The 22,809-nt window shown below is 37.7% G+C and overlaps 2 protein-coding genes across 4 annotated transcripts; one reads left to right on the top strand and one right to left on the bottom strand.

Moving 5' to 3' along the window:
* Positions 1-99: 99 nt before the first annotated feature.
* LOC140940912 (uncharacterized) lies at positions 100-22,329 on the bottom strand. 3 transcript variants are annotated; one of them, XM_073389873.1, is made up of 10 exons: positions 22,264-22,329; positions 8,083-8,401; positions 7,339-7,597; positions 5,742-5,912; positions 5,023-5,127; positions 3,437-3,528; positions 2,681-2,765; positions 2,235-2,295; positions 1,534-1,694; positions 100-1,274 (listed from the first exon to the last, which is right to left on the bottom strand). In XM_073389873.1, the coding sequence occupies exons 1-10, from the start codon at positions 22,286-22,288 to the stop codon at positions 1,227-1,229; spliced, it is 1,326 nt and encodes a 441-aa protein (XP_073245974.1). In that variant the 5' UTR covers positions 22,289-22,329; the 3' UTR covers positions 100-1,226. The 3 variants fall into 3 exon arrangements, with proteins under 3 accessions (XP_073245974.1, XP_073245975.1, XP_073245973.1); XM_073389874.1 differs by lacking the exon at positions 22,264-22,329 and adding an exon at positions 12,064-12,240; XM_073389872.1 differs by lacking the exon at positions 22,264-22,329 and adding an exon at positions 8,790-8,933.
* Positions 18,324-21,047, top strand: LOC140940644 (uncharacterized). Its single transcript, XM_073389634.1, has 3 exons — positions 18,324-18,553; positions 19,760-20,042; positions 20,767-21,047. Exons 1-3 carry the CDS (start codon positions 18,330-18,332, stop codon positions 20,974-20,976), a joined length of 717 nt encoding a protein of 238 aa, XP_073245735.1. The 5' UTR covers positions 18,324-18,329; the 3' UTR covers positions 20,977-21,047.
* Positions 22,330-22,809: the final 480 nt, after the last annotated feature.

Genomic DNA, 22,809 nt, shown 5'->3' with positions numbered 1-22,809 from the left:
AAACTTTGTTGAGTAACCCCCCCCCCCCCCCCCGCCCCCTCGGCCACGTGGTGCGAACAAGTAAACGCTGCCTCGACGAATCCAAATTGAAAACAAGTGTTAAACTTCGTAGAAATGTGTTTAATACCATGAATAATGCTTTGATATATAATAAATGCAATCGTTACACGTATATACTTCAGCTCTTTTAAATAATATGTACAGATTTACTAATTTCAATCAAGTATTTAATCAGCTATACTACATGCGGGCAGCAGCGATAGTTCTCCTCAGTGTATACACAGCGAAAGCTCTTTAACTCCCTAGATGATACAATTTCAAAGTTATTCCTTAACTATTTATATGAAAGTCCCCTGCCTGGTAAATTTTCAAAATGATTTTCTATTTGAATTTGTTGGGTGATAGTGTGCGTAAAAGCAATGTCCATTACACATTGCAATTCAAAGCGATATGGTGAAGTCCAGATTGGCAATGAACAAAAAAACCTTCTTAGGCCGAAAAAAACACTTGCATTCAACGTCAAATTTAAGGATATTTAATTTTAGGTCATGCTTATCGAGATTTTGTAACAAAAACAGCGAGGAAGGTAACAAAAAAGTATTTTTTTGTCATATGATTACGATAAACAAATTTCTTTTTAAAAGATGTGGCTGCATTAAAAGTAATAATATTTCAAACCCACTTTTTCTAATAGAGAGGGTATAGCAAATTTGCCCTTAACTAGAATGACATAGCTTCTCCACGCAGTCTCACAAATTGGTGATTCACGCCCAAAACGCCTGTTATACGTTCCTTTATGACAAACTGAAACGTTTGTGTCTTGAATGGATGTAACAAACTCACGTTTAGAATGTTTTAGACTGAAACCTAGAATATTGAACTCCTATAAAGATCTTTAAACATAACCATAAATTAGTTCACTTCCAGTCCCTCAGCAGAAACCTGAAGTCACAATCAACTTGAAACTAGTAAAATGCTGAATCGACGAGTGAGGTTTTTAAAGGAGCTACACGCAAGCATTAGCTGGGAATCGATGATAATTCTATAAATGCTCCAAATAAATTGTTTTCCTAAGCCTAACTGAAAAAAATATGCCTGATAAAAGATAGCCTCCCTTAGACACAGAACATAAATTCAATGCAGAGTAACTAACAAATAAGGCTTCTAAACACCACAAATTCTACTGATTTACAACTAATGCTTGTCTAAAAAACACAGCGCCATCATCAAGACTCTATGATTTCTTCTCTACATACTGGGCAAGTGCGATTATTCTGAAAATAATAATAATAGTAATAATAATATGAATTAGTACACCAGGAAATGAAAATTTGGTTGTTTTAAAAGCATGGTCGCATTATGATCCCGAGCCTTTAAACCGAAGAGTAAGCTTGGGTGAATTCGATTTTTGTCAGGTTTAGTAGGGATTCCAGTTATCGGGAGTCGACTGGAGTTTTGTTTCTGCGCTCTTGCTATTTTTGGCAACTTTCTTTTTCTCGTTATAAGATAATATTTATTAAAAAATGACCTCACCTTTAGCCAGCGATCAATGCACTTGGCGTGGAAGTCATGATTACAAGGTAACCGCCGCAGTTTTTCCCTGTTGATGTAATTACTCATACAAACCACGCAGTTACCGTTCGAGGAATCTTTTGAGCTGGCACTGTAGCGGAACGATGGGATGCTGTCTATCACTGAAACAAAAATCAGGTGAAAAATTTAGGTTTCTGCAATTTATGTTTTCAAACCTTAACCGCTTACGTCCCAAGAGTGATCAACGTCAATTTTCTCCCAACAGTATCCATATACAATCAAGAGAAAAGGCTATGAGAATTGATTAACCCTTTCACTGCCAAATTTAGCCAAAAGCAAATTTCAACCAAATGTCCAAATTTCATATTTTTGTGAAATGTTGATTAAAAAATAGCACCATGTGTAAGTACAGGCAGAGAGCTTTCATTTGAATGGTCACATCATAGGATTTCGTCCACAGACTCAAAAGTTACAGTCACCTTACAAAACTCCATAAAGCACTCTGACAGTGAAAGTGTTAGGGGATCACCTGAGGACAAAAGCTTTGATTTTTAACCAAATTCTCCTGACTAGTTCTTTGAGGTAACGTATACATACCAGTCTGGAGAATTTGTATGCGGATATCAGGGTTTCTCTTCCATCAGCGACATTTAGTCCAACTCTATATGTATAGAGAATACAACGACTGAAATGACACATACCTTCCTTGCTGAGTCCGCGAGCCTTAGCTAATCCTATCCTTTCACTAAGATTCCACAGAGCCTGCAAGAGATACAAGACATAAGAACTTAAAAATAATTCTGTCCCAAGCTCTCTCAGAAAACCTGGTTTTTCAAGGCGATTAGCTGGTTTTGCACTGCGCATACCAGCCTTTGGTTCACGCATGAAAATTTCAAGACATCTTAAAATTCCTCTTAAGGTTTTTTTGTGAATCTTTGCACAAAATATATTATATTACATAAGTATCATATGTTTTCAAAAATGACTCAATGTAAACCCACAAGAAAGGCATTCTTTTTTTCAGACCTGGATATTTATCTTGAAACTTTTTATAACAACCAGAATACATTTTCTGTTTATAAGCAGTAACCATCAACTCACATTACACTTTATTTTTTTCATAAGTTATTGATGTTGTTTCTTTTACCTCATAATCCTCTCCTTCATTTGAGTGCCCTGGGCTTGAATCGCCATAGTGATGAAGCGGAGGAGGGGGGAAAGACACAACGGATCTAGAAAATCAATGCAGATATTTTAATAATTAACACTGCTTTCATTTCAAGAAATACCTTGAATCAAAATAACTAATTATAAATTATTATATATTAAACATTAATTTCTTATTCTTTAATATTAAACTCATCAACATAGATGGGCATGGGGGAAGGTGGCTGTGATGCTAGTAGGGCCCAGAACTATAGCTGAGAGTAAAGCATAGCCTTGACAACTCTGAGAGTGGCATCCACCCAGGTACTGTCACACTGCTAACTAGTGGAACCCAACATAGTTATCATATACTTACTACAGGGGGGGGGGGGGGGGGAGGGTAGGGAGCTGAAAAACATTTGTAGGCACAAACCATGACAGGTAATAACACACCAGTGTAATGGCCTGGGACCTCAAGATCTTTGAGCTCCTGCGACATGATTAAGGCGTATCTCCGACAAGACACAGCTTGACAGCCATGTCTTAAGTTTAATTTGAATAAATTTCATTCAGCCACATTTAAATATTAATAATTGAAAATAATTACTTATTATTAGTGAATTCCCCTTTGTGCAAAATAAAAACATAGTACCATGTACCACTGTACTAACAAATCAAAAGAAAAGTCAACAAAGCAATAATTGTGCAACAGTGTGGATCATTTAGTGTTTGTAACAAACTTTAAAAAGGAACTTACACAAAAGGAAGCAAAAGTTCTGGTAATCCTTGACTTGCAAACGGCGCATGGAATGGACGCCTACGTCTCACCTGCAATGGTGATGGCTGATGCTACAAAAAAAGCATAAATTCATGTCATGTCTGCATGCGTTTCAGAGGTGTTCTTACTAAAAGGATGAAGTAAGATAAAGATACACTGTAGGTGTCATTTGAGGCTTGTTTAGTACCCTTATGTCTTAACCCTTTCACTGCCAAAGTTCTTGATGGAGATTTTAAGGTGTCTCTAAATTCTGAGTCTGTGGACGAAATCCTAAGGTGTGACCGTTCATATGAAACCTCTCTGCCTGTACTTTTACATGGTGCTATTAATGTTTTTAATAAAATGAAATTTGGATATTTGGTTGAAATTTACTTTTATATTTGGCAGTGAAAGGGCTAAATCACATACATGTAAGGATGTGCTCCAAAGAAGAATGAGGGGAGCCCAGTGCTCTGAACTAAAGTCTTAGTAGGAGTGCTCTGCATATGATTTGTATTAAAAAGCAAAGATTTTACAGTCGCCTAGCAGCAAAAGTTAGGCACCAGGGGGCCACCAAGCTCTCCTAGGGCACAGGCCTGCATACGTATGCATTCCCGTGGTGTTCTTATTAAAAAGGTGGAATAAGATAAAGATTGATGGCATTTGACTGTGACACTTGTTCACAGTAAAGCTAGGTGTCCATATTATAGAGGAAAGGCCTGTTTATTATCTTTGGGACTTACACAACTGTCTGTAATAGAGCTGTGTCTTAATAGTTATTTTGAAGTGCTTTCAGAACTTAGCTGTGGTAGAGAAAAGTACATCATATACACTGTAAATGTATGCATTTCAGAGGTGTTCTTATTAAAGACAGGGGTCATTTGAATGTGACACCTGTCCATAATAAAGCTGAGTGTCCAGATTATATAGGTAAGGCTTGTTTAGTATCTTTGGGGCTTGCATAACTGTCTGCAATAGAGCTGTGTCTTAATAGTTATTTTGAAGTGATTGTGTTAAGTTTGTTACAGCTTTCTATAATAGAGGATTGTCTTACAAAGGAAGTTCATAATTGCTACAAGCACTGCCCCAAATTAAGAGCTGCCCTTGAACAGGGGTTAGTGCTTCAATTGGGAGAAAAAAAGAAGACAAGCACTGTCCCCAAATAAGCGACGTGGCCCTGATATAATCAAAATCTAGAGATGTTAATTCTGTTAGTTTACTACGCAATATAATAATACCGAAGTTAATACGATTCTTTGTTGCATCCAAATTTCAGATAAATGCTGCCCTCAAATAAGTGCCACCCTAGACTAAGCACAGCACTGGAGGTGCCAAAAATTTAAAAAGTGCCTCAGCACTCAATTGAGTAAATACTATATGTATTTCACCAAAAAATCACTTTTTTTAAATTTTGAATATTGATCTTGGGGTTCTAGGGATGATAGTTAACATACATGTACAACTGAGCAAAAAGCTTGGAAAAGAATGCATTACATGTAAAAGTTAGATCATTGAACACATACAGCTGTAGTGTACAAGTAAAGAAGAAAATACAAAAGTAAGTTTTTATAGTGTACTGTATTTACAATTGTAGTTGGAAAAGCATGCAATGCTCCAGCTCTGGCTGCAGCGGGTTGAGTTGCATCTCTAATACTTTGATTATGCTCTTCTACTTCTTGAGCATATTCAGCCTAAAAAGGAAAATAAAAAAAAGTTATGAAACTGTGATGGGCCAACATAAGATTATAGTGATTCTTAAACCATGTGTTTTTTGTTTTTATGCAAATACTGTTTGATAATGAAATAACGAATAAATGAATTTCACAATTATCCTGGAACTGTGGAATGAAGAGGTAAAATAATTCAGAGAAAACCCTTGCAAATGCAGTTGCATCTTGAACTGCAAAGATCTGCTTTGTACTTATTACTGTTTTAAGCTGTACAAGATCACTCTAACACTGACTGTTGGCCAACTGTCAGCAAAATGTTGACAATCTGCCAGCCAACAGTTGGCTGATAGTCAGAAAACAGTTTTTTGGTGGAGCTGTTCTTCACTTTTTCCTTTAAGTTTATTGGTGTGAAAACATCCTTCGGTGTGACTATTTAAATGAAAACTTTTAAGGACTACTTTAAATTGCTATTCAGTGTCTTTAGTCTGTAAATAAATAGGTCCTCAAATGCAAAGATCAGTGAACTTCATTGTTTAATTATCATTCTTTTCAAAGCATAACTATGTAAATTTATCTCCTTTGTTACTCAACAAGAGAGTTAACAATATATTAAATATAAATAACAAGTCAATTACTTGTTGAAGTCTGTGAGCAAGAGCTTCATCTGATTGAAGGAAGCACCTTCCTGCAGCTTGCCGGGAAGCACTGAGGCGACGACGAAACCGTTCCATGCGGTGTTGCCTATCAGACAGAAACCAGCTGGAAGCATCATTTGGAGGGACGTGGTGTTGAGCAAAAGGAGATCGCTACAAAACAATAGAATAGCACATAATAACTTAAAAAGTGGCCATGGTGATTAACACTTTTTATTTCCAAAACCAAATGTTAAAAATACAAAAACCTGCCACTGTAAAATACTAAAATTACTGTTAAAGAACATGTACAGCTGTACTGTCAACTCTCAGAACAGACCACTATAATATTGGACACCTTATGTGTAAGTACCTTACGTACACAACTAAAACTATTTTCATTGTTACAAATTAATAGCATGAGTATTGGGACTCAGATCTAGTAAAAATAGCTGTCTAGAGAGAGCACGTGGTTGCAGTCTATTTATTATTGTTTTTTTTTTCTGCGAAACTGCCATTTTTTTCCATTGGAAGTTTTGACTGTTTTGGGGTACATGCAATACACCGAAAATAAAATTATAACCCACCCCGTGACACAATGGGAAAGTTTGATTTGTGACCACAAGAAAAGTTTGATTTTTTTTTAGAAATGGTTTCAATTGGTGACTATTTAACGGTGTAGCACACAAATGTCACAGTCAGTCAACTCATAACTAAAATACGCTAGCCTGATGGCTTGCTCCACCAATGCCATGCTATCAGATTGTACTTATGTTGCCCCCCTGCACTTTATAAGCATGAACCCTGGCTACTTTCGAAGGAAGCAAAATGAAAGAAAGAACCAAAAGAACTTCCTAGTTATTCAATTCAGGGCTCGAATAGTCCCATCTGGTAGTCTGTGACAAGTAAATTTTCTTGCTGGGCAAGTAACTTTTAAAGGTTTCTTGCCCAATGGGCAAGTTAAGGGTCATCCTCTAACAAAATCATTAACTAAGACCAGGGTTCGTACACTTCTTTCTGTATAAAATTGAAGGACTTTCAAGAACCACAATAAAATATTTAAATTTCAAGGACCTAATTTGTTACTTTTCACAGACATTCCAAATAAACTATGAATATTATCTGATAATAATGGGCTTTTGTTCTCAAGGGCAACCATTTTTATGAAAATTTGTTTGAGAGTCCATACCTTACTTTCATTTTCTCAATGCTGATTTTATTCTGTTGGCTTCAAACTAGCATTTTCCAAAGTTTCTTGGAGGTTTGAAAATGTTCCTCGATCAAAATTCAAGGACTTTGAAGGACCAAAATGAATGAAGGAGAATTTCAAGGACTTTCTAGGCCTTGAAAAAGGATGTGTACGAACCCTGTAAGATGAGCAACAAGTCACCTGGCGCAAGCAAAATGTGAGAGCTACTTGACAAAAGGACAAGCTGGACTTCAAGTTTTTTTTGTGCCCTGCTTTTCCCTGCTTCCTAATATTGACATGTATAATGCCTGGCAACTTGAAATCTTAGTGGCAGCCCTATAGGTAAGTTACATATAAATCCCCAGAACAGTGTATCAGTTTCAAAATAAAATTATGAACATCCTTTTTTACCTCATCATCTATGACAATAGGAGAAGCACTATCACCAGAGAGACTTGGCCTTGGTGCAATGTCAGCAAATTCAGCTAGTAGTGCTTCGTGTCTTGGTCCAGGTGAAGGACCTCTGTCCCATAAACTTGAATAAGGGGTATGCCTTCCTCGTAATCGACGTGCACGTAAACGGCTTTCATTTAAAGTTATACGCTGACCTCGGGGATCACGAGCTTGTAGGCGCCAACGGAAATTTTGAGCAAACTGAGCAAAGTCCTCACTGAAAGAAAGGGAAGGAGAAGGATCAATAGACTGAACAAAAAAGGAAAATAGAACTTAATACTAGAGAATTTTGACTGACAACTTTAGGGCTGGTTCAAATGCACAGCAACATTATCAACGCAATTTTTGTTGCCTTAAACAGTATACTTACGTGAACGTCAAACCAAACGAGTTTACTGATAGTTACACTCTATCAGTCAAAGTTACATACATGTGTTCTGTGAATCACACATTAAGTACACAAGATCATTGTATATTGTACTATGAAACAATTTCCAAGGCAATTTGAAGCAGTGGTAGGGTCACTTTTAGCAATTATCCGGTAGCCAGTTCTTGGTAACATCCCTGCTCACGTCACATGTATGGTGTGGATGCATGCCACTCTAAACTGTCTAAATTTTATTCTCAACAGCAATTATTAAGCAGCTTTCCAGCATTGCATCAAGCCATTGTGACCTAATATACATGTAGCTTTGTTCTTACCAAGGTGCAGGTACTGCCGCTGCTGCCCCACCCTGTACTCTTGCCGCGCCTTCTTCTCCCTCCCCATCAGGTGATGTGAGATCAATGACAGGAATCTCTGGGCGTTTGGGAGTTTGGTTTGTTATTATAACTGAGCTATCAAGATCACTGGTTTCACTCGACGAGGTCGATGCTGATGGTGATATTGGAGCTAGGTGATGGAAGCTTGGAATGTCAATATTAGGTTCATCTAGGAGAACAGAAATGTCTCGTGGAGACCCTGGATTTCCTCTCATGGATGAAGAGGTACTTTCTGTGTCACTTTGTCCCATTTTAAGACCTACAAAAGACACAAACCAAACAATGTACAAGTGTAAAAGACAATTATTTAGATTGATTGAACTTTATGTTTATTCAGCCCAGACTGAATATTATTAAATAATGAATAGTATGTACATGTATAGCCTGCAAAGGGGGCATATTTTGCTGCTGATGTTAGTCTGAAAACATTCTTGTGGATACTCTTACAGCGTACATATAGATTGGAGTGCACGCATTCAACTGTATGACATTTTGCTCTACAGTTTAGAAGTCTTAAAAAATGCCAATCATCATTACATTTCAAACATGAGAATGGAAATTCTTTCTGAGTTAATGGATATCTGTCCTGTAAGTGGATACCTGGTCTTAGCCAAGCTAGCCATACATCTAAACACTGCATCTCTAACCTCTGAAGCCATACACTGTAGGCAGACTCTCATAAGAGGACCATTCTCCTGGTCCCAGAGATGTGTGCAGGAGGTCTGACCCCATTACTCTTTTTCTCCTAACCGCCACCCGTTAGCTCAGTTGAATAAGTGCTGCTCTGCCAAGTAGAAAGTCACTGGTTCAAACCCCAGCCAGACCAACACCCAGGGTCTTTAAATAACTGAGCAGAAAGTGCTGTCTTTATAAAGACATCTGTAAATGATAACACTTTCTAGTGTTCTTGGATAAGGACGATAAACAGTAGGCCCTGTCTCACAACCCTTGCAATGATAAATTCTGTGGGACATTAAAGAACCACACACTGTTCGTAAAAAGTAGGGGGAGTAGTCCCCGGTGGTGTGGTCTATCTCTCACAGGGGGAGGGACTGTTATGTGCCCGTCGTATCTGTTATGTGCCCGCCGTATGGGGAAATCTGGACACAGCCTTAATATATCTTTTGCAAGTGGTTCGTTGACATCGTACAACCTATTTATTATACAGATCAGATACAGAGATCCTTGGATTGTAATTTCAGGAAATTAGGTCGCCGCCTAAAATTTGTGAAGAGGAAATAGAAGATCGAGAATAATGACAAAGAAGAATTACAGTTTGAAGAACTACAGAAGGCTCTTGTGCAAAATGCGTATGAAGAACAAAAGAAGTTTCCACTAAGAATGTGAAAAGGCATTCACCTGGTTGCAGTTCGATGATTCTAAACAAACAATGTTTTGCAGTGTTTATGGTGAATTTCCCACCCTTGCGTAACATAAATGAAAGGAAAATGTAAATGTGCACTAAATAGACTATCTTCTATAATATTTCGTTTTGCAGATCATCATGTAATTTGAATTAATCCACCTATACATTACTTTGCCCAGTTTATTAGCACTAAATTTAATAGTTAAAATATTGTTATTTCAAGAACAGATTCTAGGATAATTAACTTTATAATTTGGTTAGTAAAATTTATTCCTACTAACCCGAAGGGTTAGTTATCCAAAAAGTTAATTTCGAGCCCTGACACAGCAAGAAGAGCTAATGGAAAGGCATTCATGGTAAGTGGCAAGAACCAGAATTTGAGTTATCAAGGTAAATTTTGATCAAGAGAAAAGAACCGTATTTACCAGCGGATAGGCTGCACCCCAAACTTTCAATGGTTTTCATGGGAAAAAAAAGTGAGGTTGAGTACCGGGATAAATAAACTGAACTTTGAAATCAACAACAGCTAATGCATATCAAGTCAAATTTATTTTTGACAATAATTTCTACATGAACGTGAAAATATTCAAACTATAAACTGAAATGCCTTTTCGCTAACATTTTATATACAGAATACTTAAAGACAAAATCAAGATTCTTCGAAGATATGGACTTAGTGTTTAGTTGTATGTGTTGTAAGTTAGTATCAATTGAAAGCGAACATTAAAACACCAATTTAGTGTACGACCGTGAGATCTCTTGCATATTAATGAGGTGTCGAAACGCTTGTACCCGCGTATAGGCTGTAACCCTAATTTCTGTCCCATTTTTTCGGGAAAAAAGTGCGGCCTATCCGCAGGTAAATACGGTAATTTAACTAGTTCAAGTAAGGGGGGAGTTTGAGTCATCTGAGTTTGAGTTATCCGAGTAAAAATGACTGAAAATTAGATTCATTCAAATCCAAGGGAAATGGGACTTAGGTTGAGTAGGCAGGGCTGAAGTTCAAGTTACAGGGGTTCTGCTGTATTCTTCAATAATTATTCTCTAGTTTAAATAGCCAAAAATAGCAATTTCCAGGGTGTTTGATAGTGAGAAGTACTGGAATTTGGACTTCAATCTCTGCTGTACCAGTGCTGTGCAACAATATTGATAACATGAAATAATCAAGAAGAGCACAAAAGAAGAAAGTCCATAAAAATAGCCTTTACAATAATTTTGCTCTTCGTATTTACAAGAAGAAATATATGCTTAGAATTTGCAGGCATTTGAGTGTTCATGAAAGCTAAGGAGTACAATCTGCATACAGAGAAAATCTTCAAGGTAGAAACATGAACTCTGTTCATTTGGCTAACAGATCAAGACAGTCTTCAGAGTAGTACACAATGGTAAGTAAGTGCAGCCATATTTATCATGTGGTATGCTGTGACTATGTCACAGGGAAAAGAAAAAACCACCATAAAAGGGTATTCAAAGATAGTGAATGAGAGAACTTTTGCATTGCTACGCATTAATTTGCTCGGAGCAGAGCTACGGGAGAATTTTTGCTACAGAAGGATATCATTAGGTTTTTCACAAGCTTAAAACAATATTTTCCAATTTTCAACTCTCCTAGACAACTAGCAAGGCCATATCGAACTGAGTAGATATAATATTATCAAAATCCCTAGCTTGGATAGAATTTTCTACAAATAAACGAAGTAAACAGAAAAGGACTAAATGGTAACATTGCAGGAACAACGTGAGGTTAAAGCAAGTCTGATCTATTAATTCCGATGTAGGAAATTGAGGTTATAGAATTTCGATTGAAAGAATCAAAGGTAAATCTTTTCAGCAATAAAACTACACAATCAACATTTAATTTTGCGCTCAAGGATTCAAGAACAATAAAAACGCTCGCCCTGGATCAAGCAATAGACTTTACTCTTCAAGAATTTCTTCAGTTTTTCACTATCCCTGGCTGTTCTCTGCTCCATTCTAACATTCAGTCATCGAAATTAAGTATGAAATGATTCCGCTAACAAGAAAATTTGCTGGCAAATCTATCGCTAGTTGAACTTCAGCTTATGTTTAACAATGATCACACTCTCCTCATTTCAAAGCAGTTTTTGTTTGACGATCGATGCTTCTGCGTTCAGTTCAATACTTTTTCTCCAATTCCATTTCGTTGGTCATGTCCTCGACAAGACCAATTGTTTAGAGAAAAGTATATTTTGGATAAAAAACAACCAAAGTTTAAAATAATTTTCGTTGTCCACTCTTGCGTTTAGGAGCCAAATTATAAAGGCCTTGCGTCATATAAAGAAGTTAGTAGAGATAAAATTCGAGGGAAAAACACTACACTAAAATTCAAGCGAATTAAATTGTGAAAAAATATATACTGCTACTAAACGTGCTTAGTTTTCTTTAGCAAAATTCTTTGGCATTATGAAATTCGAAGAGAAAACGCCCTACATGAGACACTTAGACCAAAAGGCGATAAAAAGCTTTAAGCAAAATATCGCACAAACGCCATTTTCATATCAGAGGAAGGTAACCGCCAAAAGGACAAAACTTACCTCAAAATAAACCGCGATTCAAAATCTTCCTTTGCAATCAAATTGCCTTGCTTTAACCAAATAAAATATACCAAAAGAGAAGTATTCCGTTAAAAGCTTCCGAAACTTTCGCAGATGAAAAAACGCTACTAAATTAGTACAAAGTAATCGACAACAATCGGGGTAAATTAATACGCTTTTGGCGCCCTCATTGCGCATGCTTAAATTACCGCTGGCCATGTGACTGTCACAACTCACATGAAAAGAACACAGATGTATTTCCGGTCGTCGCTTCTCTTCACTTACACACGACGTTCTAGTAGGGCAGGAACGCGTGAAGAACCCTTAAAGAACGACTGTGTGGGAGGCTCTCCACCCGAAAAACATTTTTCAGGTAGCGAGAAGTGACGACCGGAAATACATCTGTGTTCGCAGGCTACGACATGAACAGCTGAGGACAGCAACACAAATTTCGCAATTTGTTTCGACTTAATTCTTTGTTCTTTCGTAACTTACTGCAGTTTTCAGGCTTGTCTCGTCATATTTGAATTGCCACACTTAGAAATTGCAACGAATTACTTTCCAATCACCTACGAATGAATACTAAAAAAATTAATCGAAATTACAAAGCAAGATAATTGTTTGATAACCGGCAAAGAAACATTTTAATGTTTCGACTGTTATTCAAAACAATACACTTAAAAGTGTATTTTTTTCGCACCACTTTTCACAAATTAAGAATTCACCTCTTTCGTCATGTTTCGTAAGAATACCATGACCGGAAGTGTGGAGTGACGTGTTAGCAAATGTTATTTTTAGAACCGGAAGTGTGAAATATGAGAAGTACGGCTACAATACAGAAAAAGTTTCGAATTTTGCAATAAGTGATAACAATAAAAAGGGGTGAAGCATAAGTCTTGAGAAAATATTTTAAGATGAATATTGATCAATACGCATGAAATCGTCTGATCCGCATAGAGTTGGTAAGAGGAAATTGTTTCCCTGGTAACCTTTTCAAATGACTTGAAATGGTAGTTCAGTTCAGTTGATAAGGAAAGTGTTTTCTGAGGGCGGTAAATTGAATAGTGTTCTTTCTAGGGTGACCAGCTCTGAAATTTATTAATGTATTGAGATTTGAATAAAGGGACGAGAATAGCAGACATGAAATAATCCGTTCCGAGCGTTCAGATAGTTCACGAGAGAAGCGACCCGAAGTAAAAAAAAGCTCGGAAAAAATAAAACGAGTGACGGGAAGAGCTCCACTTCTACCTTCCTTTTTTTCCCTCGCTTTTTCTACTTCGCGCCTCTCCTTCATATCTCGCAGGCAAGACCAAAAGGAAAGCTTCAACCTCGGGCAGTATTGGGAAGACCTCAAAATTCCGGTACCTTAATAAATCAAACAGCCATTTTGACTAACTTTAATAACACGATCTGCAAAGAACAAAAGTTACGTAACTTGAGTTTTGGATGTCGTAATAATTATCTGATAAATTCTTAATCTCATTTCCAGACCCCTTGTAATTTTTTTGAATATATAGTCTCGTCATTTTCTTTAAAGGTCACTTAAGATCACTTTTAAAATGTATGTTGAATAGCATATGAAACGTCAAGTTTATAAAAATAAGAAAACTCACAATGTTTATCACCGCTGTTTGTGTTTATTTTTGATCAAACTACGATGGACAAAGAAGAAAAGTTTCAGTACCAGGTTTTAATATCAATGATAATTCCGAAAATGATGACTATGATAATGATGATGATGATTACTGATGATGATGATGTGGAGGTGGAGGAGGAGGAGGTGAGGGACGAGGAGGACTGAGGAGAAGGAGGGGGACTGAGGAGGACTGAGGAGGAGGTGGAGGACGGAAAAAACGATGATAATAATTATAGCTGATCTGGAACCACAGAAATTTCTAGATAAGAAAACGAGGATCAACTTAGGTTTCTGGGAAACTGCCCACCTACCCCCCCCCCCCCCCCCGCCTAAGCCATCATTTTGCCCAAAGTGAGAAGTAAGAGCTAAAGTTAGGTTAGGGGAGGGGTAGGTGGGCAGTTTCCCATAAACCTATATTGATTGGAAAACGATACGTTCAACTCCCACAGGACTGGTTTAGGACACCAACATCGCTGCCGTCTCATTGTTTTGGGATACCAATCGTCCCATGAAAGAAAATCCAAGACAGTCTTGGATTGTAGATTCCACGTCACGGATTCCGGATTACAGATACTGCAACTCTGGGGACGAGGTTGAAGGTACTGGATTCCAATCTTTGTCAGTGAAACTTGGATTATGGGTTCCAATCACTAGAGGGATTCCGGATTCCAAAGCCTAGGATTCCGGATTTCACATGCAAATTTTTCCCGAATTCCAGATTTCACGAGCAAAAATTTCCCGGATTCCCTTATATAGGGCGATACCAATATGGCGGACGTGACGCCATGTGAAAACGCTCTCAGGTTACACTCCTTTTTTAAAGGACATATTTTATAAGAATATCGAGGCCGAAATTTGTGAAAATTTTTAGAATATTTTGAGAATAAAGCTGAAGCTAAGATTTTGAAAAGGATCATGATATAATTTTATGTTTGAAATTCTGTAAATATGGTACAATTATATGTTTTTAAATTAACCGTAAAACTATTATTCCTTTTACTAAAACGGAAAGAGCAATGGTAACTGGAAGCACAATACATTCTAAAGCGGAAAATAAGCCATAAGCTATAATTCAAAAATATTCTCAGCCCAAATCGACAGAAAAATATGAATATTCAGCCTTGGCTGGAAAAAAAGGAGTGTATGTCAGCTTGAAGCAGGAATAGGCTCCTGCTCTGTCACATCCTTCCATCTGGTGTAGGTATCAGGGACCAGAGACTCATAATACTGTCAGTCTCTTCTGCTAATTTCCTGACACTGTGAATTTTGAATCGTTCTGAGCTTTTCCATCGAAAGAGAGACCCTTGGACGGACCAGCCAAGAAAAATCTGTTATTTTTCAAATTTATACATTTTTGCCCTTTTTAGTTTTTCTTATTGTATGAAAATGCAGGTTAAAATTAAAAAACAGCACTCAAAAGAACTCATTAAGTCTCTTGGGTAAATAGTGGTGAAAAGCGATTGTTTCGGAACAAAAATTATACAAAACATACAATTTTGCATTAGTGTTTCCAAGGAACAAAGCATACACAAAGGGAATGTTTATTCATAAGAAAATCAAACACCAGATGTCAATGAAATTGGTAAGAAACAAAGACGAAAGAACTGATTCGAAAGAAAAAATTCATTGTTGAGCTTAACAGAAAACTCTTGACATCTCCGGTCATTTTGCAGGTTTTAGAGACCTGCGCTTGAAATCTAAGGTTAGTTAGAAGATATTTCTTGTATTTTAAACTGAAATATTTACGTTACAACTTTTCCAGGAGGAGTAATCTTTTCGGGTTTTAGTCTCTATTTCATCAAACATCACAACTGTTGGTTGAGTGAAGTACAACCAGAACACCGCAGTCACCGTGAAATTCTTTTCATTTGCGATATTCTATGAATCCGGCATTGGACAAAGCCAGATTATCCCCCGAGATTATCCTCTGTTTCCACATTATGTATAATCATGATATAAATTGAAAACAACGCAGAGCGATAACAAAATTTTTTGATGAAAAGAGACGATGTTTTGTAAAAGCGAAAAAAATACAGGTTATTATTTAATATTTTATATTTCAAAAACTAAAAGAAAACAAAAACGTGGTCAATAGGTCACTGAGATCACCCATGATTCGCGAATCTAGGGCAACGAAAGAGACCTAAAAAGTTAATCATTTGCGTGACATAAAATGCGATTTGTGTTATTGTTAATCGGGATTAACATAAATTAATATTTTGCCTATGGCACGGTACGGAGAACTGGGGTCGAGTGTTTCCCGCGAGGTATCGCAATTTGGGGGTTTGAAATAGTTACCGTCATTTTGTGGTCAGTCCTGACCGCGTCAACTTTTGTTGTTAAATTTGGTTTTTGATTGCTCTATTAGGCATAGTTCGTTCGCAGTTGTAATATGACGTATACTTCCTAGTTGCTGTTATTATCAATGGCCTTCGGTTTTCTATGCATGTTACAACAGCTTCAATTAGATTGGCCTATACACCCTAAGGCGACGCCACAGCATTGGTTGGGGTTACACGGTCCCTATTTTTCCAGAAATTGTTTTTGGGGGGTTTACGTGCACGTCCGGCTGTGAAGTATTTATTTTACGTAAGCTTATAATTAAAAATTAAAAGTGTATGGTGGGTCTGGCTGAACCGACACGCCCATGCCTCTATGTCATGTTGTTTGTTTTTGTGTGTTCGATCGTGGTAGTGGAGGCAAAATGCCGGATTTTTGACGAAATGTATAAGGACACAAAGAGGTGATCAAGTCAAATACGGAAGTTTTAAAAGTAGGACATCTGAGTTTGACTTGGAAATCGGTGTTTGTTTTGTTGAAAATTCGAATTTGTTTTCGGAAATCGGAATTTGTTTAGCAAAATTGGGGGGCTTGTTTTCAAAAACGTTGTAGAGAGGTTCAACTACTGTATTGTCAAACTCCGATTTTCAAGCTCCGACTTTCTTAAACAAACTCTCTGATTTACAAACGCTGACTTTTGAAAACAAACTCCGAGTTTTTAAAACAAACTCTGATTTTCGAACTAAATTCCAGTTTTTGAAAACAAAAAAGACAACGATTTTCAAGTCAAACTTAGATGTCTCTTTGAAGCTTTGGAATGAGAACGTGGCACAAAAGAGGAAATAAAAAACATTTGTCCAGAGGTACCAGCTGTAGCGTATACCTGATTGAGTGGTTGTTGAACACACTTCTTCAATGAAGTGGTAAGCACGGCTGTCGGCCGCGCGAGCGAGCACAAACCTAATCTGCACAGGGACAAAAATTTTTGATTTCTACCCACGATCATGCATCTGGATTTTTAACCACAATGCACCGAATTTTTACTTCAATGCCTTGCGCGCCCATTCATAACCGACCTCCGCTGGCGTTTTGTTGCGCGAAGTTCGTTGAGGTTAGTTGAAATCCTCGATTTAATGTGTTCGGATGAATTTCTTTTTCATGGCATAAATAGCCAAGATTTCTTCACACCGCCGGTAATTACCTTCATGTTTATGTCTGCTGCTATCGTAGACTCGAAAGCTCTTTAAAAATTGAATGTTTGTTTGTTTCGGAATCCTTTTAAAGTCTTTTTGACTATCTTCTACATCCGTGGTCTTATTAAACTATCATTTCACAATAATTCTAGAAGATAATGTTCGAATAAACCAGAGTAAAACTTCTGGTGAGTGGACTAACAAATAGGCCTTTTGCAATAGTTGATCACGTGATCAACTTTCTGTAAACACGAAAATAGCGCGCTTTTGAAAAATTTTGTTAGCAGGAACTGAAAGAGCATATTGAATTTTGGTAACCTGTAAATTTTCAGCCGTATATCTCAAAAGTAGCGATTGAAACGGCCGCTGAAAATTAGGGGGATTTGTATGAGAAAAACAACTCTTGCCACCCAGCTGTCAAGCTTAAGTGGTTTTCCATAAAAATCCTTGTAAATTTTGAAATTTTTAAACTTTGAAAAGAGAACTGTTTTCGGGTTTACGGAAAGTTGATCACGTGATCAACTAATGCAAAAGGCCTATCGGCTTCACAAACGCTACACACAAAGGATTCTAATTGCGCTCGCTAGCAAACCTAATTAATTTGACGATACAAATTGACACCAGGGCAACAATCTTTTACCTGTTAGGTACACTAGTTATAGTTTATTTGGCTCAAATCACGTCTGCCATTATAACATTTCTACTTATGAAATGACTCCTGGGTTCAAACCTTTCTTATTCTGAAACTAGCACGTAGGGTCTACTTATTCGAGCTCAGAGGGGTCCTGGTGACGAATGTACGAAATTTCAAAAATGACGTAGTAATTTGAGGTTGTTAATTAATAAATTTTCGTTTCGTTTTCTTTGGCCTTAGAAAAATGTCAGATAGTTTAATGGGGAACTATGCACCTTAACAACGAACGTCTCACAAAAACGCGAGGAAGTAAGAATTGTTCCATTCGCCTGTTACCATGTCACGACGGATGACATCAGACAAGAGAATACCTAGGAGCGCGTGCGTGAGGCATTTAGAATTTGCACGCCATAAAGAAACTGGTAACGAATGGTGTTTTGGTTCGAATGTTGACAAGAAAAAAGTTGATTTTCCTGTTACACTCCTATCACCCTCGAAGCAAGGTGTAATACCAACATCCAGAATGTCGCGAGAAGCAAAAGTCTATCGTTCTTTTTTGAGAGGAGAAGAAATGAATAGAGAAAGTGAGATTTCAAGTGGAAAGGAACAGACATACCACTTAGGAAAAACAGTACAGTCTAAAAGTGAAGAGCGAATGATAAAAGCTTCAGAAGGGAACGTCAATTCTCGATGCAAACAAAGTGCGGCAGTGAAGCGTTATGCTCTTTACAGAGGAATGCTAAATCAGTAAGTTCTGTAAGTTGCACGTAGAGTTGTTCTGACTTTAGGTTGTAAATAACTTGCGTGGCAGGCTTTTGAAAGGAAAGAGGAAGTGGATTCCGGCCGCGCGAGAAGCGAGAAAGGCGCACGACGGGGAGTTCCCCTTCTCTCTTATTCCTCGAGCGCGGTCTCGCGACCAAATTTCCCTCCCTTTAGACGCCTGACACGCAGGCTAGGTTGAAAAGAAATAATTCTCCAGCCAGTTGTAAGCAATGTGATAACCGGCAGCAAATGTAGTTGCCGGTATGCCATATGCAGTACTGGAACGCTCTCGACAACAAGACACAAATTGTTAGCATAAAGCCTTACTTTTGATTGATGAAATTTGAGGGGAGAGACAGCCTCGTTGCTAATTTGAATGGAAAAATCCTTGGGAACTAGACTGAGTGATCGACTTTGTTTCCAGAGTCTTTCATTCCTCATCTTGAGGCAACGGAGACAGACTACGATAAGAAAGCTGTTGGGGAGGAGAGGGCGGGTGGGGCGTGGAGGGGGGCTAATGGGCCACAAGCCATGCAATCTAGGCATGCGCAAGCTATTGCGACTCGACGTATTGTGAGGCTCTTTGACTGAAGCACGATTACGACGACACTGAGTACAAGTTCGATATTCACACGCGGCAAGTTCACGTGCTTTAGATTAAAGACTGGGAAAGACTGAGGGTTATCCGAGAAAATCTTACTTCTTCAAATTCGAAAGTCGACCTCGTTTGGTTATAATCTCATCAACGAATTCGACGTCAATTTCGGCAAGCTGATCAATGCTACTGTTTGTAACCAGGGTCCATAACTTACTCCCATGATGCTCGATCTCCTGTTGTAATCCGGGCTCTATCTGAATGCTATCAGTAAAAGACTTGATATAAGACCAATTTCGATATATATATTCAGATTCATACTTGGCTCCAAGGTTGAGGAGAATAAAACAAAAGAAATTCGCCTTTAAGGCTTAGCAATGGATAATACATTTCTTTTGATTCTGATTCCCCTAATCCTTGGAGCCAAATATAGAATAGCCGATTATTCATGGTCTATTTCATTTATGATGAGCAAACCTGAAAGACAAAGTAAGCTCGTGGAAGTTCAAAAGAAAATCATGCTTGACAGTTTAAAACATCTTTTCGAAGCAATTTAGATTCACCGTGTGGATAAGGCCTGTCTGGGCTTGTTAAAGTCACTCTTTATGTAAAACTTTGTTCTCTTTGTTTTTTTTTGTTTGTCGTAGGTCTAGATCAAGATTTCAAGAGGACCACGAAACAAAGAAGGACATTGGAAATAAGAACAAAGTATTGTACAACAGAAAGAAAAAAAGAAATAATATGACTGACGTAGATACTGCAAAAAATGAGAGCCACAGCAGTTATGATGTAAGGTCACCTGAAAATGAGAGCCCGGAAAGTAGCATGCGGGAAACGATAAATTCGAGAAAGAAGTGCGACGTTTTACTTAGATCACAGGTGACAAACTAAGCTACTTACCTTCAACTATGTGACAGGAACAAAATACTTCCGTATTCAGGACGTGCAAAAAACCATTTTACAGTTGTTTAAAATTGTTTGCTTAGCGCCTTGGCCTATCATGCGCCCCATATTCTTTATACGCGTACTGCGCACGCTCCTCGAAATAGCGCAATCGTGCCCTGGCAAAACCTTTGTCGTTCCCAGAGATTCAGTCCTTTTGGACGCTGATCAAAAGGATCGTATCTCCGAGAGCGAGAATGTGGCAACACCGGAGCCCGCAAAAAAGGTGTAATTGACGCCGTGAGAATTGGGTCCTGCAGTTTTAGTAAATTGGCCATAAAAGATCACAATCAGATTTGAAAACAAGGTGACAAAGTATAAAAGGATTAAATTAACTGCAAAAACCGTGGACGAAGATCCTGCTGGTTTAAATGTTGGATCTCTAGAAAAGAGATCTAATCAGCCAAAATATAAAGAACCAAAAAGGAGAAGTCCAAAGACTACTGCAGAAAAATACTCGGGAGAAGAGACTCTTCTCCCGATTTTTTTTTCTGAGGGAGGGGGGACGTCTGTACACAGGCTAGATTCAGATGTGACCTCTCTCCTCCTCATACAGAGGTTCCCGCTGAGATGTGACGGCATTTCGAATTCAATTACCAATTAAGTAGTACTTCAAATAAAACTATTCTTAAAACAACCAAAAAATCTATTTGTTTTTCAGGGTCCAAAACGTATCTACATCCGGGAGATTTCAAATGGTGCATATGTAGACGAAATCGTAGATGTTAAGGACGAGAGGGAATGGGAACTACTTAACTATATGGCCCCGTTACGTCACATTTCTTCGCAGTCAGAAGAGACTTCCTACAGCCTGCGTTTTCAAGATCTTAGAAACTTTGATGTTTATTATTATCCACTTCCATGGAGATGAAAAGAGATCTTAACGCGCCAAACTGAAGGCTTAACAATAATTGACAAGCACAATGGCATCTAGTCTAGACAAGAGAGTGAACTATTGGTCCAGAGAAAGAGAGAGAGAGAGAGAGATCAAATATGAGAAAAATAACGATTCATAACATACTGGTAATTACCGCTAAGGTGAAAAAGATAGTCAAAAATTTCTAAGACTAACCTATGTTGCAGTGTGCAAAAGGTACTGTGGATAGACTTTCAATCGATCGGTGAGGTATGGCACTTAAAAGTTTTCACACGCACATACTGAAAGTCGAACTGAACGAGATGTGCGCGCGGAATGATGGGAAGATTCCGTCATACCCCTCAGGACACGCTGTCCATAATTACTGTCCATACAAATTGTAATAGAGGATTGGAAACAAGTCAAGTGCATACAGATGATTTTTCACCTTGATAAACTGGAACTACGTATATAGCTCTTGATCGAGACCCGTGCAGTGACTTCAGTTTCACGGTCAAATCAGTTTTTATAGTGTTTCTGCAAGCAAGTTATTTCCAGTTCACTTTGATAGAGAAATCCTTTCTTGGTACAACTGAGGTTTCAGTATCTTTTTGAAAGCATAATAAAGATGTGTAGTCGGCTCCTAGTGTTCAGTCATGTGAGAGAAGCTCGGATTTAAGATTGAGGACACTGGATACGTGCCTCTGCAACTTTTAGGGGAAAAAAACTGTGCGAAAAGTATTAATATTTATTCATCGTATTATTATTATTATTATTATTATTATTTCTACAGTAAAATCGAGAGGGGATAACCAGACCATTAGCCTCACTCTGTAATGCCCTTGTTTGTATTGAGCTGCGTTATTTTGGCGAGGAATAATCACCTCAGAGTGAACATACCCGACTACAGCGTCCCGAAATATGAATTCCAGTGTCTGGATTCAGTATTTCATAAGTGGGATTGAGATTGAAGATTCCAGAACCCGGCTTAGATTCCGGGTTCCGTATGTCAAATTTTTCAGTTTTCAGATATTCGCTTATATGCGAGGCGCAAAGTTCGCCGGTTTTAGGCATTTATATTATGACTGACTTTATCTCGAAATAAATATTTGAAGGTTGCTTGCTTGTGGAAAATTCCACACATTGTTGTAGTTTGGATGATTCAATGTGTTGCCCTCTTAGCTTTAACTACACCACCTTATATCAGATCAGTTCTCTAGATCATTACTGGTTGCTACGCTACAATGGCTATTTTTATCTATAAACAATGGTCAGTTATGCTATCTTAAATAAGATACTTACACCAATATCCATAAAATGCTTCCATTTCAAGAGAGAGAGAACTTCATCTGAATGTAAATATACCTAATTATATTGGAGAAAAATGTAAAGAAATGAATTTATCAGCAACATTAAAGGAAACTGTATTCTTACCTTAAATCATAGCCGGTGTGGAGAAATAAATTCACTTGCTCATGTTTAGGTATCTTGATGAAAGCTTAAGTGTGACCATTCAACTTAAAACTCTTGAAAAGTGCTTTTGCTTAGTTCTAATATTCTTTTCAGTAAGTTACAAAATGAAACGTAAAGTTTGGTATTGTCTTAACGTTTCGATTCTTTATTCGGACCATATGCGCTAAAAGTGAAAGCTTATGCGAAAAAAGTTTAGCGCCGCTTTTGACGCCGAATTATTCGCTCTATACCACTACACATTTAACAGCTGATTTAAGACTTGTTAGTCGACAGTGAACTTAGCGGAGTTGAGAAGGGTATTTAAAAAATATGTACAAAAAGAATTGTAATACAAGACACAGGACTCATTAATTTGAATCACAACCAAATACTGAG

This window comes from Porites lutea, chromosome 6 (assembly GCF_958299795.1).
Source record: "Porites lutea chromosome 6, jaPorLute2.1, whole genome shotgun sequence".
Taxonomy (NCBI): domain Eukaryota; kingdom Metazoa; phylum Cnidaria; class Anthozoa; order Scleractinia; family Poritidae; genus Porites; species Porites lutea.
This window is presented reverse-complemented; position numbering and strand designations above follow the sequence as displayed.

Bases quoted from the DNA above. Each gene is read 5' to 3' on its own strand.
- LOC140940912 (XM_073389872.1), bottom strand. From the start codon at position 8,874: ATGGGGTCAGACCTCCTGCACACATCTCTGGGACCAGGAGAATGGTCC. The intron at 7,598-8,082 runs GTAAGAACAAAG...CCTTTCTTTCAG, and splicing joins GCGGCAGTACCTGCACCTTG to TGAGGACTTTGCTCAGTTTG. The intron at 1,275-1,533 runs GTGAGGTCATTT...TATTATTTTCAG, and splicing joins GCATTGATCGCTGGCTAAAG to AATAATCGCACTTGCCCAGT.
- LOC140940644 (XM_073389634.1), top strand. From the start codon at position 18,330: ATGTCGCGAGAAGCAAAAGTCTATCGTTCTTTTTTGAGAGGAGAAGAA. The intron at 18,554-19,759 runs GTAAGTTCTGTA...GGCTTGTTAAAG, and splicing joins TACAGAGGAATGCTAAATCA to TCACTCTTTATGTAAAACTT. The intron at 20,043-20,766 runs GTGACAAACTAA...TTTGTTTTTCAG, and splicing joins ACGTTTTACTTAGATCACAG to GGTCCAAAACGTATCTACAT.